Source organism: Populus trichocarpa, chromosome 2, assembly GCF_000002775.5.
Source record: "Populus trichocarpa isolate Nisqually-1 chromosome 2, P.trichocarpa_v4.1, whole genome shotgun sequence".
In the NCBI taxonomy this organism is placed as follows: Eukaryota; Viridiplantae; Streptophyta; class Magnoliopsida; order Malpighiales; family Salicaceae; genus Populus; species Populus trichocarpa.
In genome coordinates, this window is record NC_037286.2 from 24,620,601 (window position 1) to 24,634,447 (window position 13,847).

The window sequence follows — 13,847 nt, forward strand, 5'->3', positions numbered from 1 at the left end:
GAAAAGTGATCCCTTTTTCGCCAAGTAACACTCCATTTTTATGAAGTATTGAAATGCACAAGCTTCTTGTGCATGCGCTGACGAAAGCAGAACCTTATCAGAGACTTAGTATCAGAGCTGATTGAAGCGCTTCTTGATGGTGATATCAGCTGTAAGAATGACAAATTGGCCTTGAATTTCTGATGCACAGAGTTCCTTGCTGTCCTCAAGGAGGGCTGTGCCCAAGTGGGCTTCATTGGATCGATGGATTGTGACAAATTTTACGAAAGTGGAATGGAGGTATCATAGATCATTCGATCTTTAGGGTATTTGCAGGTTTTGTTAGAGATTAGCAGTTTACAGTAAATCAAAACAAGAGGAGGAAAAAACAAAGAATTTATTGGTATATCGATGGCAGGCTGTATTTTTATGATGTGAATATTCCTAAATTTATCTTGTTTTCTACAATTTCTTTGTCGAGACCTTTCTTTGAAAGTTAGCATCCATAGGTGGGTGTAGACTGTGGAGTGTGACAGCAGGAAGGTGCATGATGTTTAAGCCTTCAAAATCAGGGCGTAAGAAATAAACTTGGTTGTAAAACCGAGCCTGGCCTAGGTCATGATTTTTTTTTTAATTAATTAGGGAGTTGATCTCACAGATCTGTGAGGATCTGGTGAGATTTATTCAATAAATATTTTTTTTAATTTTTTTTATCCAAAATAAATAAATAAATTTAAGTTAACCTGCCGATCTATAAATTGATCCATTCACTTATGACTCCGGCCAGGTGGGGTTGGTAAAACAAGACACTTCACTTGACCAAACAAATGCAATTATTGTAAAAGAAAATGATCTCTCTATAACTTAATTAAAAAAATATATTTTGATTAACTCGAGTGAAATCGATTAAATTAAATTAATTTTTATTTTTATTTTTAAAAATATTAAAATAATATAATTTTAATTTTTTTTAAAATCAAATTAAATTTTAAATGAATTTTGCAGGTGATAAGTTGATTTATCTAAATCAATTCTAACCTTATTTAATTTAAAATTTATTTTGAATCAATGTAGTATTTGACATTTAAGTAATGATTATTTTTTACTTGAAAATGCATGAAAATAATATATTTTTTAAAAAATTTATTTTCATATCAACAAATCAAAGCAATAAAAATTTAATTTTAAACGTAAAAAAATCAAAATTTTGTAAATCACAGTTTTTACTGGAAAAACAAATAGAAACTACCACTACATGCATGTGCATGTGCATGCTTTTTTTTTTTTTTTTGAAATTAAGTAGTTTGGTATCTGAAACACCTTTGAGTCTAAGCGAGCTAAGACAGAACAAGCAAACTCTCTCTATCCTTCTCCTACCCTCTACTTGACGTCTCTTAGACTCAAACCCACGACTTCTCAACTCACAGTTTGGTGCATTACATCTCTCGCAGCATTACACACACTCAAAGCCACAGTTGATATCAGCTTCCAACCACCTCCTCTTTAATACCCTCTCACCTCTCCTTCCTCTCCTCTCACCATCCTTCTTTCACTTTCTCTTCATCAGTTTTTTTCTTGCTGTTGTCCATGGCTGGCCTTGTCACGGGCAGTTCACAGACCTTGCATGCCAAAGATGAGGTGCGTATCATCTTCTTAGTTTTACCTGTTAGTTCTTTATCATAATCTTGTAATTAATGAGTATTGTTTTTATACTTGTAACGTACGTGCATGGCAGCTGAGGCCTCCAACTCGCCAGTCTGCAACGTTGAAAAAATGTAGAGTTTGTGGGGATGAGATTGGAGTTAAGGAAGATGGAGAGGTGTTTGTTGCTTGTCATGTGTGTGGCTTTCCTGTTTGTAGGCCTTGTTATGAGTATGAGAGGAGTGAAGGCAACCAGTCCTGTCCTCAGTGCAACACTCGATATAAGCGTCACAAAGGTTTGTCAAAGGTGCATTTTCGTTTGTTATAAGTAAACATGTCATGTCAATCTAGTTCTTAACTATGGTTAGTGTTGTGCAGGTTGTCCTAGAGTTCCTGGAGATAATGACGATGAGGATGCCAATTTTGATGATTTTGAAGACGAATTTCAGATTAAGCATCATGATCATGACGAATCCAATCAGAAAAATGTTTTTAGTCACACGGTAAATCAATTCAACAGAAACCAACCTCCTTAATTTGTTGGCATAAATTAGAATTTCTAGCTGATTGATGTCTGTTCAGTGAATGGAGTTATCAGTAAACCTGTCCACAAGAATTATTGTCCCCATCTAATGTTCAAAACCTGTTGAGTGATTTGCTTCCTAATCATAAATTAATTAAACTAATTTAGACTCTAATTATTGTTTAATTTATCGTTGATATCTTACTGAATTCAAAGAATAACCATCTGTTAATAGAGTAGGAAGATCTTTAAGCTTGTGGGGGTGAGTTTTGCAGGAAATTGAGCACTACAATGAACAGGAAATGCAACCCATTCGTCCGGCCTTTTCGTCAGCAGGAAGTGGTATGCGAATTTTGATGATATGATTTCACATTAGGATCTCTTTGGAAGAAGCTTTTTATTTGTTCATTCATATTCATGTTCGTATGGATTGATCAGTTGCTGGTAAGGATCTTGAAGGCGAGAAAGAGGGTTATAGCAATGCAGAATGGCAAGAGAGGGTGGAGAAATGGAAAGTTAGGCAAGAAAAGAGAGGTTTGGTGAGCAAAGATGATGGAGGAAATGATCAAGGAGAAGAAGATGAGTACCTGTGAGTGTTTTTTGCATCCTCATCTTCTTCTTTGCATTAAGATGGTTCTGCTATCGATACTAACAACATACTTTTACAGCATGGCTGAAGCCAGGCAACCACTATGGAGAAAAATCCCAATTCCCTCAAGCAGAATCAACCCGTATCGAATTGTCATTGTCCTTCGACTTATCATTCTTTGCTTCTTTTTCCGTTTTCGGATCTTAACTCCAGCATACGATGCTTATGCATTGTGGCTTATCTCTGTAATATGTGAGGTATGGTTTGGCCTCTCCTGGATCCTTGACCAGTTCCCAAAATGGAACCCCATTGAACGTGAAACTTATCTTGATCGCCTATCCATGAGGTTTGAGCGTGAGGGTGAGCCTAATCGTCTGGGCCCAGTTGATGTGTTTGTGAGTACTGTGGATCCTCTCAAGGAACCACCAATCATAACTGCAAATACAGTCCTTTCAATCCTATCCGTTGATTATCCTGTCGACAAGGTCAGTTGTTATGTATCAGATGATGGTGCATCCATGCTCCTTTTCGACTCCCTAGCAGAAACTGCTGAGTTTGCTAGAAGATGGGTTCCATTTTGCAAGAAGCATAACATTGAGCCAAGGGCTCCTGAGTTCTACTTCACTCAGAAGATTGACTACTTGAAAGACAAAGTGCATCCCAACTTTGTGAAGGAGCGCAGAGCTATGAAAGTAAGCAGAACCAACTTCCAAATAGTCTCCTTTGCATATTTCTATAACTAGTGTTGCTTTTCACTCTTCCAACAGATATAATCCTTTCCTTAACTCTACTGCATGAAACATTTAGTGGAAGTTCTATGATCATTAGATGTTGTTTTAAGGGATTGATCGTGTGGTATATTGTAGAGAGAATATGAAGAATTCAAAGTAAGGATCAACGCATTGGTGTCAAAGGCCCAAAAGAAACCAGAAGAAGGATGGGTGATGCAGGATGGTACCCCATGGCCTGGAAACATCACACGTGATCATCCTGGAATGATTCAGGTTTAACAACATCATCCGTATATGTCTCATTATTTTTAGCCTCAGAATTGATATCATATTACAGTGCAACTGAAAGCTGCTTTGCTTTGCAGGTATATCTAGGAAGTGAGGGTGCGCTCGACGTGGAAGGCAAGGAGCTTCCGAGGCTTGTGTATGTTTCCCGTGAGAAACGACCTGGATATAACCACCACAAGAAAGCAGGTGCCATGAATGCTCTGGTGAGTAAAACTTTACTAAATCTCAAGTTTTCTGATCCTAGAGAATTCAAATAACTAATGGAATTCATCATTGTATGCCATTTCTAGATTCGAGTCTCAGCAGTGCTCACCAATGCACCTTTTATGTTGAATTTGGATTGTGACCATTACATCAATAACAGCAAGGCTGTAAGAGAAGCCATGTGCTTTTTGATGGATCCCCAACTTGGGAAGAAGCTCTGCTATGTCCAGTTTCCGCAGAGGTTTGATGGTATTGATCGCCATGATAGATATGCTAATCGCAATGTTGTGTTCTTTGATGTAAGTTGTGCTGGATTAAAAAACTCTTATATTCTCTGATGTTAAGAAAATAACATAGCAGCAATTTCTGATTTTTCAATCTAACGAATTTGTGAGTGATGCATTCATTTAATTTTCTGTGACAGATAAACATGAAAGGTCTAGATGGGGTTCAAGGGCCAGTATATGTTGGTACTGGATGTGTCTTCAACAGGCAGTCCTTGTATGGCTATGATCCTCCAGTGTCTGAGAAGAGACCCAAGATGACATGCGATTGCTGGCCTTCATGGTGTTGCTGTTGCTGTGGTGGTTCAAGGAAAAAGTCTAAGAAGAAAGGGCAAAGAAGTCTTCTTGGAGGACTATACCCCATGAAAAAGAAAATGATGGGGAAGAAGTACACAAGGAAAGCATCTGCACCAGTCTTTGATCTTGAAGAGATTGAAGAAGGGCTTGAAGGCTACGAAGAGTTGGAGAAATCATCACTCATGTCACAAAAAAGTTTCGAGAAACGGTTTGGGCAATCACCGGTATTTATTGCCTCTACCCTCATGGAAAATGGTGGCCTGCCTGAAGGAACTAACTCTCAATCACACATTAAGGAAGCCATTCATGTTATAAGTTGCGGGTATGAAGAAAAAACCGAATGGGGTAAAGAGGTGAGTACTGAGTAGCATTTCGAAAGGCCCTTTGTTTTTAACGAATCTTTCAAGACTTGCAACATTGGCTTCAATTTTCATTTATTGAAAAATCGTATATTTATGGAGTCTGAAGAACATCAGCATTTTGACAAATTTCCTGTTGTTTTTGTTTATAAATGGCCAAAGTTACGTTCCTTTTACTTATCTGCTCAAAAGCTGAAGCATTAATGTTTAAGCAAAGTCAATGTTCATATCATCATCATAACTGGGTGAGTTGAAAGATTACTGAATGAAGAATTTTCTTAATCGCAGGTTGGATGGATTTATGGTTCTGTTACAGAAGATATCCTGACAGGCTTCAAGATGCATTGTAGAGGGTGGAGGTCTGTCTACTGTTCTCCCCAGAGACCAGCTTTTAAGGGATCTGCTCCCATTAATCTATCAGATAGGTTGCACCAAGTTCTGCGATGGGCACTAGGCTCTATTGAGATTTTCCTTAGTCATCACTGTCCTCTATGGTATGGCTATGGAGGAAAGTTGAAGTTGCTGGAGAGGCTTGCTTACATCAACACCATCGTTTACCCTTTCACCTCCATTCCCTTACTTGCCTACTGTACTATTCCAGCAGTCTGCCTTCTGACAGGAAAATTTATCATCCCTACTGTAAGTGATACTGAATTGTATTGCAGAGATTAACACATTGAAAACAATGTCATTCCTCCATCCACAGCTATTCTTTTTTGTCTCTTCCAATAGTATTAATTTTAACCAAATTTATTTTTTTTCTTTGCAGCTGAACAACCTTGCTAGCATATGGTTCCTAGCCCTTTTCATCTCAATCATAGCAACATCTGTGTTAGAACTTCGATGGAGTGGAGTCAGCATCCAGGACTTGTGGCGTAATGAGCAATTTTGGGTTATCGGCGGTGTCTCAGCTCATCTTTTTGCTGTCTTCCAAGGCCTCCTCAAGGTCCTTGGAGGAGTAGACACTAACTTCACTGTTACATCAAAATCAGCAGACGATGCCGAGTTTGGAGAGCTGTACCTCTTCAAATGGACCACCCTCCTCATCCCACCAACCACTCTAATCATCTTGAATATGGTTGGAGTTGTAGCAGGAGTATCCGATGCAATAAACAACGGATATGGATCATGGGGTCCTTTATTTGGGAAGCTATTTTTCGCTTTCTGGGTCATTGTCCATCTCTATCCCTTCCTCAAAGGTCTGATGGGAAGGCAAAACAGGACTCCTACAATTGTTGTCCTCTGGTCTATACTTCTTGCATCTATTTTCTCATTGATTTGGGTTAGAATTGATCCCTTCTTGCCCAAGCAAACTGGCCCAATTCTCAAACAATGTGGGGTGGAGTGCTAGCTAGTCAATGCCTTTTGAATTTTGCGGTCAGCTCCTGTTCTGTTCTGTGTTTTGAGTCTTTCACAGGTTATCCCACTTTTGCACAGTTGTTTTTCCTTTTTAATGGGGGAGTGGAGTGGTCATTGTATGGATTATCAGTGAGATTTTTCTGTTAGCAAGCAAGCATATGCACGCAAACTTTAAGAATTTTATTAATTAAGAATTACTAAAAAATTATGCTGTTCCAAACATTCACTCTTGAGGGAGGAATCCTTACAATTACAAATTTACAATCCACAGACTATATATATATATATTTTCCAGGTCAAGGCAAGGAATCTATCCCTCTGGATCAAAGTCAACCAAACATGGTAGATTGTTTCAAAATTGGAAGTGTCCATCATCTTTGACAAAAACATTAGATTAAATTCACTGTAAAACTGTCTCAGAGACAGATTTATTTGATGTTTTCGTCTCTGCGTCACCAACCAGACATGTTTCTGTCTCTTTTGTATTTGTCTCTAGACACTAACCAAAAGCAATACATGATACGGAACATGCATCCGTACTCTGGTAACTAATTACACAGAAGGATTATCAAAGAAAATATAAAACTCAGTACTATAATCTTTATACTAAGACAGCCACAAGGAAGTAAAGCCCACCTCCTTGAATTGTAATTTGTGAAAGCCATGGAATTCTGTCAAACCAAAAGTAGCCTATCCTACGAGGTCCATCGTGTTCTATTTTTGAAAACTTCTCAACTTGCTGATAGTTATCGAGTTCAGTGGCTCAGCCAGGTAAGCTTGAGTTCTTGCTGATAATTCTTGTGCCACAAAATGCATGGTGGGCCGTGCCTCTGGCTTGGTTTGTGTGCATGCTAAGGCCACTGTAACTACGAAAACAACTTCCTCTGCTGCTTGGCCTGTGGGAGCTTCGAGCCGCGGGTCTAGCACATCCTTTAGAAACAACTCTGGATCGCTTAACAATGATGGTTTTATTGATGATAATGAGGATAAGAGGTCTCCCGGGTGCCTTCCCATCATGACTTCCAAAGCCACCACCCCAAAGCTATACACATCACATTTGTCTGTTACCCGCATTGTTTGTGCCAGTTCTGAAAACACCAGGCAATCAAAATGAACATCAGAAACATCCAGTATGAAAGTTTTTAACATGCATCATGCCATATTTCCCATTTCCTTGTTGTACACATGTTATAGCTTTTATAATTTTAGAGCAATACTCAAATGACAAGAACAAAAATCAAGAACATAGGATTGTTGTCTTACCTGGAGCCATGTAGCCATAAGACCCAGCAACTGCAGTCCAGCTGGAGGAATCTGTATTCAAGAGTCTTGCTGTGCCAAAATCCGCAAGACGTGGCTCAAAATCTGTCTCTAGAAAAATGTTGTTCAATGATATGTCACGGTGCACAATGGGCGGAGAACAGTCATGGTGCAAGTAGGCAATTGCATGAGCTACTCCTCGCACTGTATTCACTCTCCTGCCCCAACCAAGCTCCACTTCCCCTTCTATCCCATACAACACTTTTCCCAGACTTCCTCTTTCAACATGCTCGTAAACCAGGTACAAGCAGCCCCTCCTGGAGCAAAACCCATAAAGCTTTATGATGTTCCGGTGCCTAACTTCTGTCAGCATTTTAATCTCATTCTCGAAACTCTGGCGATTGGTTGCTGGGATGTCACTGGAGTCTGACATGTTGAGTTTCTTGACTGCAACTACTTGACCTGTAGACAATACTGCTTTGTAAACACTACCAAATCCTCCTCTTCCAATGCAGTACTTCTCGTTGAAGTCATCAGTGGCCTTGACAATATCCCCAAATGTGAATTTGCTTTCTCTTTCCCATATCACTGACTTGAAACTCTCACCATTGTTGACTATTTTGGTCTCTTCATCAAGCAGTTTGGTTTTTCGGAAACATAGCAGAACAGCAAAGATAGTTGCTATTACTAATAAGCCACAAAAAGGAACGATAACACCAATAAGAACCTTTTTGTTATCCTTCGAGGACTTGCTACTGTCTGTTGTTGGGCATTGTGATAGTCCTTCTCCTTCACCGCACAATCCTGAATTTCCAACAAAAGATCTTGGGGATGCATTTTTGAAAACGCTTCCAGATGGTAAAGGACCTGTCAACTCATTGTATGAGAAATCGAAAGAAGACAGGCTAAGCATGGAAGACAGCGAATCTGGGATTCTTCCTGAGAGATGGTTATGTGAGACATTGAAAATCTCCAACTGCGATAGCTTTGCAAAATTTTGAGGTATGGCTCCTGAGAGTGAGTTGCTGCTAAGATCCAACAAGTACCGCAACGAGTTTAAGTTACCCAGTTCAAAAGGTATTTCACCAGCAAGGTTGTTGTGGCTCAAGTCCAAGCTTGATAGCTTCTCATAACTCCCAAGCTCTTTTGATATGTTTCCAGTCAGCTTGTTATCAGATAAGTCGAGATATTCAAGGCCTTCCAAGCTGGTTAGACTCTGAGGTACCTCCCCTGTCAACTGATTGTTGCTCAAGTTGAGCATGAATAACCTGCTCAGATTTCCCAGTTCAGCAGGAATCCTCCCAGCCAGGTCATTGGAGCCCAGACTTAGAACTCGCAGCTGGGGCAACTTCCCAAGCTCAGCAGGGATTTCACCAGAAATTCTGTTTCCGTCCATCTGTAAATTGGTGAGGTTTTTACATTCTCCCCAATCTGGTGAGATTTCACCAATAAATTGATTGTCACTGAGGGCAACAAAAACAAGATTTGGAAGGACACCAAATGCATCAGTGATGTTTCCAGTGAATCGGTTCTTTTCAAGCCGAACTCGTGATAGCTCCGAACAATTCCTAAAGCAGGTTGGCAGTGACCCAGTAAAACTGTTGCTGTTGACAGTAAATTGTTGAAGACTCCGACCTCTACACAATTCAGGCGGCAATTCTCCAGAGAAACTATTGTTTGAAAAGCTAGCATACGCCAGAGAAAGCATGTACTTCCCAAAATTACTTGGAATGCTACCAGAGAGGTTATTGCCAAACAGATTGATGGAAGTTAAAGAAGTAATATTTGAAATGGTCTGTGGCAACTCCCCATGGAGCTGGTTGGTGTTGAGATCAAGAATTTGCAGCATCGTCAAATTTCCAACTTCTGGTGGAATTTTACCGTTGATGTTATTTGAGAAAAGATTCAGGATTTGAAGATTTGTGAGATTCCATAATGCTGGAGGAAGGGGGCCTGAAAGCTGGTTTCCTGAAAGGTCTAGACTTAATAACTCCTTCAAGTTTCCTATCTCCGGGGGAATGGAACCAGAGAATGTGTTATTATACAGAAAAAGGTATTGAAGCATTGTCAATTTCCCAATTTCTGGAGGAATATTTCCAGAAAACAAATTGTTTTGAACCTGAAGCGAGATCAATTCAGTCCAGTTGGATATAAGGGTAGGTGAGATCTCACCGGAGAGAGAGTTTTCAGATAAACCCATATCTGCTATTTTAGCTAGATTGGACAAAGACAAAGGCAATTCCCCACTTAGTTGATTATCAGCCAAGGTCAAGTAGGTGAGGTTAGTGCAAAGACCAAGCTCAGGAGGGATCGTTGAGTTCAAGGCATTCATCCGGAGATCAAGCTTTTCAAGATGCTTAAGTTGGCCTATAGAAGGTGGAATATTTCCTTGGAAAGAATTGCCGAACAACTCAACAATTTGAAGACCAGATATCGAACCAATGCTTTCGGGAATTTGACCACTCAACAGGTTATTTTGTAGACTGATGTTTTTGAGATTGGAAAGCTTCGAAATGTTGGATGACAATGGTCCTAGGAATGAATTATTATAGAGATTCAAGGCCTCAAGCTTTCCCAGATTGGTATAGACCAATTCTGGTATTTGGCCTGTGAATTTATTGAGTGACAAATCCAGAAACGTCAAGTTCCGGCAATTGGTTATAAAATGGGGGAATTCTGCAGTAAGTTCATTGAGAAAAAAACTAAGATATTCCAAAGAAGGCATGGAAAACTTGGACCAGTCAGGGTTTTCGAGGTAGTTTGCTCCTAGGTCCAAGTGTCTTACCTTGGGAAGATTGGCAAGTTGAAAGGGGATGATACCGTTGAGATTGTTGTTGTAAAGACTAAGATACTGAAGCTCTGTCAACTGAGATATCTCCACAGGTATGCTGCCCTCGAAGAGGTTGGCACTGAGGTCCAAGTGAGTGAGCTTGGAGAGGCTGCCAATGGCTGATGGTATCGTTCCATTGACATTGTTACTCTGGATGTCAAACCTGGTGAGATCAGTAAATGGGGTGAAGTTGAAATGGGCGAGTGTTCCAGTTATGTTTAGGCTGCGGAGGTTTATTTGAGAGACTGATCGAGAGGTGGAGCTGCAGGAAACAGCAGTCCACTTGCAGAGGTTGTTGAGGTTGGAACGAGACCATGAACTAAGAGGAGGAGGTGAGAAAGACAAGGTGCTTTTCCATTGGAGGAGAGCTTCAGCTTGTGTTCTTGCAGATGATTTGGCTTTCAAAGGAAACAAGGAAAGAAGGAGAACATGGAAGAGAGCAACATAAAGCTTTTGAGAAGCTGCCATGCTTGGGTTATGCAAGCTGGACATGATCTGGGCAGTGATCTTATATAGCAATTAGAGTGAGGAATTGCTTTCAAGCTGCAACTATATTATATGGTGGTAGGGGTGTGTGTGTGAATATAGTTAAGTCTCGTTGATTTTTTATACGCATTCGTTAATTCCATCACATGATGACCAAGACCTCTCTTTGATAATGATGGTCACTTTAAATTAATTTATGAACTATTTTTTTTGAATTTCAACTTTAATATCAACACTTGGAAGAATCTATTCCTCTAAATTAATTAGAATCATATGAAGATGGTAGATTAAAATATTTAAAGAAAAAATAATTTAGTTTTGATTTTGGAGGATATTCATTAACCTTGAATATAAAAAAATATTATATTTTTCCTTACCTTTCTTGTAGATATTTAACATCAAAACCTAAAGATTCATAATTAAACTATGTATAATCTAGGTATAGATGTATAAAACTCAGTTATAAAACTTTGTCTATATTTATCTGTTATTGGACTAACCTGAACCGAGTGAGTGTTTAGAATTGTGATATTTTTTATTTTTTATTATAATATTATTTTAATAATTTTTAAAGATTTTAATAAGTTGATATAAAAAATAATAATAAAAAATATTTTAATATATTTTTAAATAAAAAATAATTTTACTAAATTCTCTGCACTATAATACTAAAAATATACTGAACTTTTTTTTTTTTTTTAAATATTGTTTAGGGTTTTCAAAAAAGTGAAGGATTATCTTGGTCTTCCCACTAATGGACCCACTCTATAGTATAAAGCTAAGAAGATTGACTCTAATTTGAGCTCATAATTAAGCCAGTCAAACTGCCCCACAAAGTCAGTCCACTTTTGAACTTTCAAAAAAAATCAAAATCAAAATTAAATGAACTTGGAGAAACTTGGTGAATCAATTGACCTTAGGGTTCTATCAAAACTAAAAATTTATAGCACAAATAACTATATTAAGAAATTTAAGAATATTTATAACACAAATAATAATATTTTTATATTAATACTTTGAATTATAATAAAAATAATATATTTAGAAACCCAAGAATATTTCTAACACAAATAATAATATTTTTTATATGAATATTAAAAAAAAACCAGTGCAGTTAATTGATTTCACTCACACTGTTCACGTGAACGTGAACGTGAACAATAATTTTTTTTTTGTTTTTTAAAAAAATTAGTTTAAGGTGAATTAAATTTACTCGTACTGTAATCTCAATTTTATTCCTGATAATATTTTACCTAATTTTATAGTTCTTGTCGAATGAATTTTGTACGTAATGGAATTGTAGATAGTTTAATGGAACAATAAATTTTTTTAATATAAAGTATGATTTATTTCATGATATAATAGCAATAGTTAAATCCACAATATTTAAATTAAAAATCATCAATATTAATATATATATTTTTTAAATTATTTTATAACCTCAATTTCAAAAGCATTCTTAACCAAACACATTAAACTACTTTTTCTTCAACCTCAATTTCAACCACAATTTTAACCAAACACCTATTTTTTCAAACCACAACAACTATCACAATACCAAATCAACACACTAAACTATTTAAGTAATAGCTAAATAAACTTTCCTATTTAAAATCAAATCAAGTCAAACAAATTTTAAAACCTAACTAAGAAATGAATCTGAAAATAACCATATAAATAAATAAAATTATTAAACAACAACTTTCAAACCTAATTTTGGCTTGATATTGACTTTCAATGGTGCTAACAGGATAAAATTATATTTTTTTCGTTAAAAAACTCATTAGGCCTCTCCATACTTTTTAAAAGTGTTTTTTATTTTAAAATATATTAAAATAATTTATTTTTATTTTTAATACCAACATATTAAAACACCAAAAAAATCATCGATTTCATGATTTTCCACATTGTATATATTTTTAAAAAATACTAAAAAATAAAAGCCACAACACTCTCAAATAGTCCAAAAAGATTCATTTAAAGTTAACTCAAGTTTTGGTTTTAGAAGAAGAAATTCAAAATAAAATTAGTTTATATTTCTTTTTAATAAAAAAAAACCAAGTTTTGGGCCAAACCTTAAATTAATACTAAAAAAACACCATGCTTTGTTAAATAAAATATGAAATCATATATAAAATAAAATTTAAAGATTCAAAGCTAAAATCATGAAATTAATACTAAAAAAACACCAAATTAATATTTTGTTAAGTACAATATACTTTTGAAATGCTTCTAAAAATAAAAGCCATCGCACGTTTAAAACACTTGTGAATGAATGGCTTGATCAAAGCAACATATGAAGATATTAATTAATAACTCTATTGACTTAAACCAAAGTAATTATGATCTTAATTAATAATTCCATCCACTATCAATTTCTTCTCCGTGGGTGGCCTGTAGCCATGCCTTATCTAAAAAAGGAAAAAAACACTCGTAATAGATTTTGTTTTAGTCTATAGTAGTTAGGTAACGTTACGCTGCGGGTTCATCTATCATTTTAATAAAAAAATATTATAAAAATTTAATATCTAAAAACATTAGATTCGGCTGTAACATCGGACTCAAGAGCATCGAGTTTGGTTGCAACACAAAACCCAACAATAATATTTATTTTTATTTTAACTTGTCTGTCAAATTTTTTATTTTTTTTAATCTTTCAAAAAACATTATGGTTTTTCTTTGATAGCAATAATTGTTTTTTAAAATTTATTAATGATAATAATAATAATAATAATTAATTTTATACTTCCAATTTATTAATTATAATAATAATAATAATAATAACAACACAAATAATACTATTTTTAATATTAATACTTTTAATTATAATAAAAATAATATTATTTATAACAAAAATAATAATATTTTTGATATTAATACTTTTAATTATAATAAAAATAATTATAATTATAATAAAAATAATTATATTTAGAAACCTAAGAGCTTTGAATCCTGACATAGGTCAAGGGAATTAGATCTTGACACATGACCTATTAGCCTTGGATCCTGATGCAGGA

The 13,847-nt window shown here is 36.2% G+C and overlaps 2 protein-coding genes and 1 long non-coding RNA gene across 8 annotated transcripts in view; 2 read left to right on the forward strand and 1 right to left on the reverse strand.

Annotated features, from left to right (window-relative positions):
• The first annotated feature begins 1,450 nt into the window (after window positions 1–1,450).
• Window positions 1,451–6,474, forward strand: LOC7459550 (cellulose synthase A catalytic subunit 4 [UDP-forming]). The gene is made up of 12 exons (XM_002301820.4): window positions 1,451–1,617; window positions 1,715–1,916; window positions 1,999–2,123; window positions 2,419–2,485; window positions 2,582–2,732; window positions 2,812–3,424; window positions 3,599–3,736; window positions 3,829–3,954; window positions 4,042–4,254; window positions 4,380–4,889; window positions 5,184–5,534; window positions 5,665–6,474. The coding sequence occupies exons 1-12, from the start codon at window positions 1,567–1,569 to the stop codon at window positions 6,244–6,246; spliced, it is 3,129 nt and encodes a 1,042-aa protein (XP_002301856.3). The 5' UTR covers window positions 1,451–1,566; the 3' UTR covers window positions 6,247–6,474.
• A 179-nt stretch (window positions 6,475–6,653) lies between these two features.
• The window catches only part of LOC7459551 (MDIS1-interacting receptor like kinase 2), a 37,859-nt gene continuing 30,665 nt past the window's right edge, over window positions 6,654–13,847 (reverse strand). For 2 of the 6 annotated variants that reach the window (XM_052450296.1, XM_052450295.1), the window contains one exon: window positions 6,654–7,342. In XM_052450296.1, coding sequence (XP_052306256.1) covers window positions 6,969–7,342 — 374 coding nt within the window. In that variant the 3' untranslated portion in view covers window positions 6,654–6,968. Of the gene's footprint in view, window positions 7,343–7,517; window positions 8,712–13,847 lie in introns of all 6 variants that reach the window. The other 4 variants (XM_024595716.2, XM_052450294.1, XM_002303082.4 and 1 more) reach the window with 3 other exon arrangements.
• LOC127904964 (uncharacterized) overlaps window positions 10,005–13,847 on the forward strand; it is a 34,243-nt gene continuing 30,400 nt past the window's right edge. Inside the window, exon 1 of the long non-coding RNA XR_008058451.1 lies at window positions 10,005–10,269. This is a non-coding gene — a long non-coding RNA (uncharacterized LOC127904964). The remainder of the gene's footprint in view (window positions 10,270–13,847) is intronic.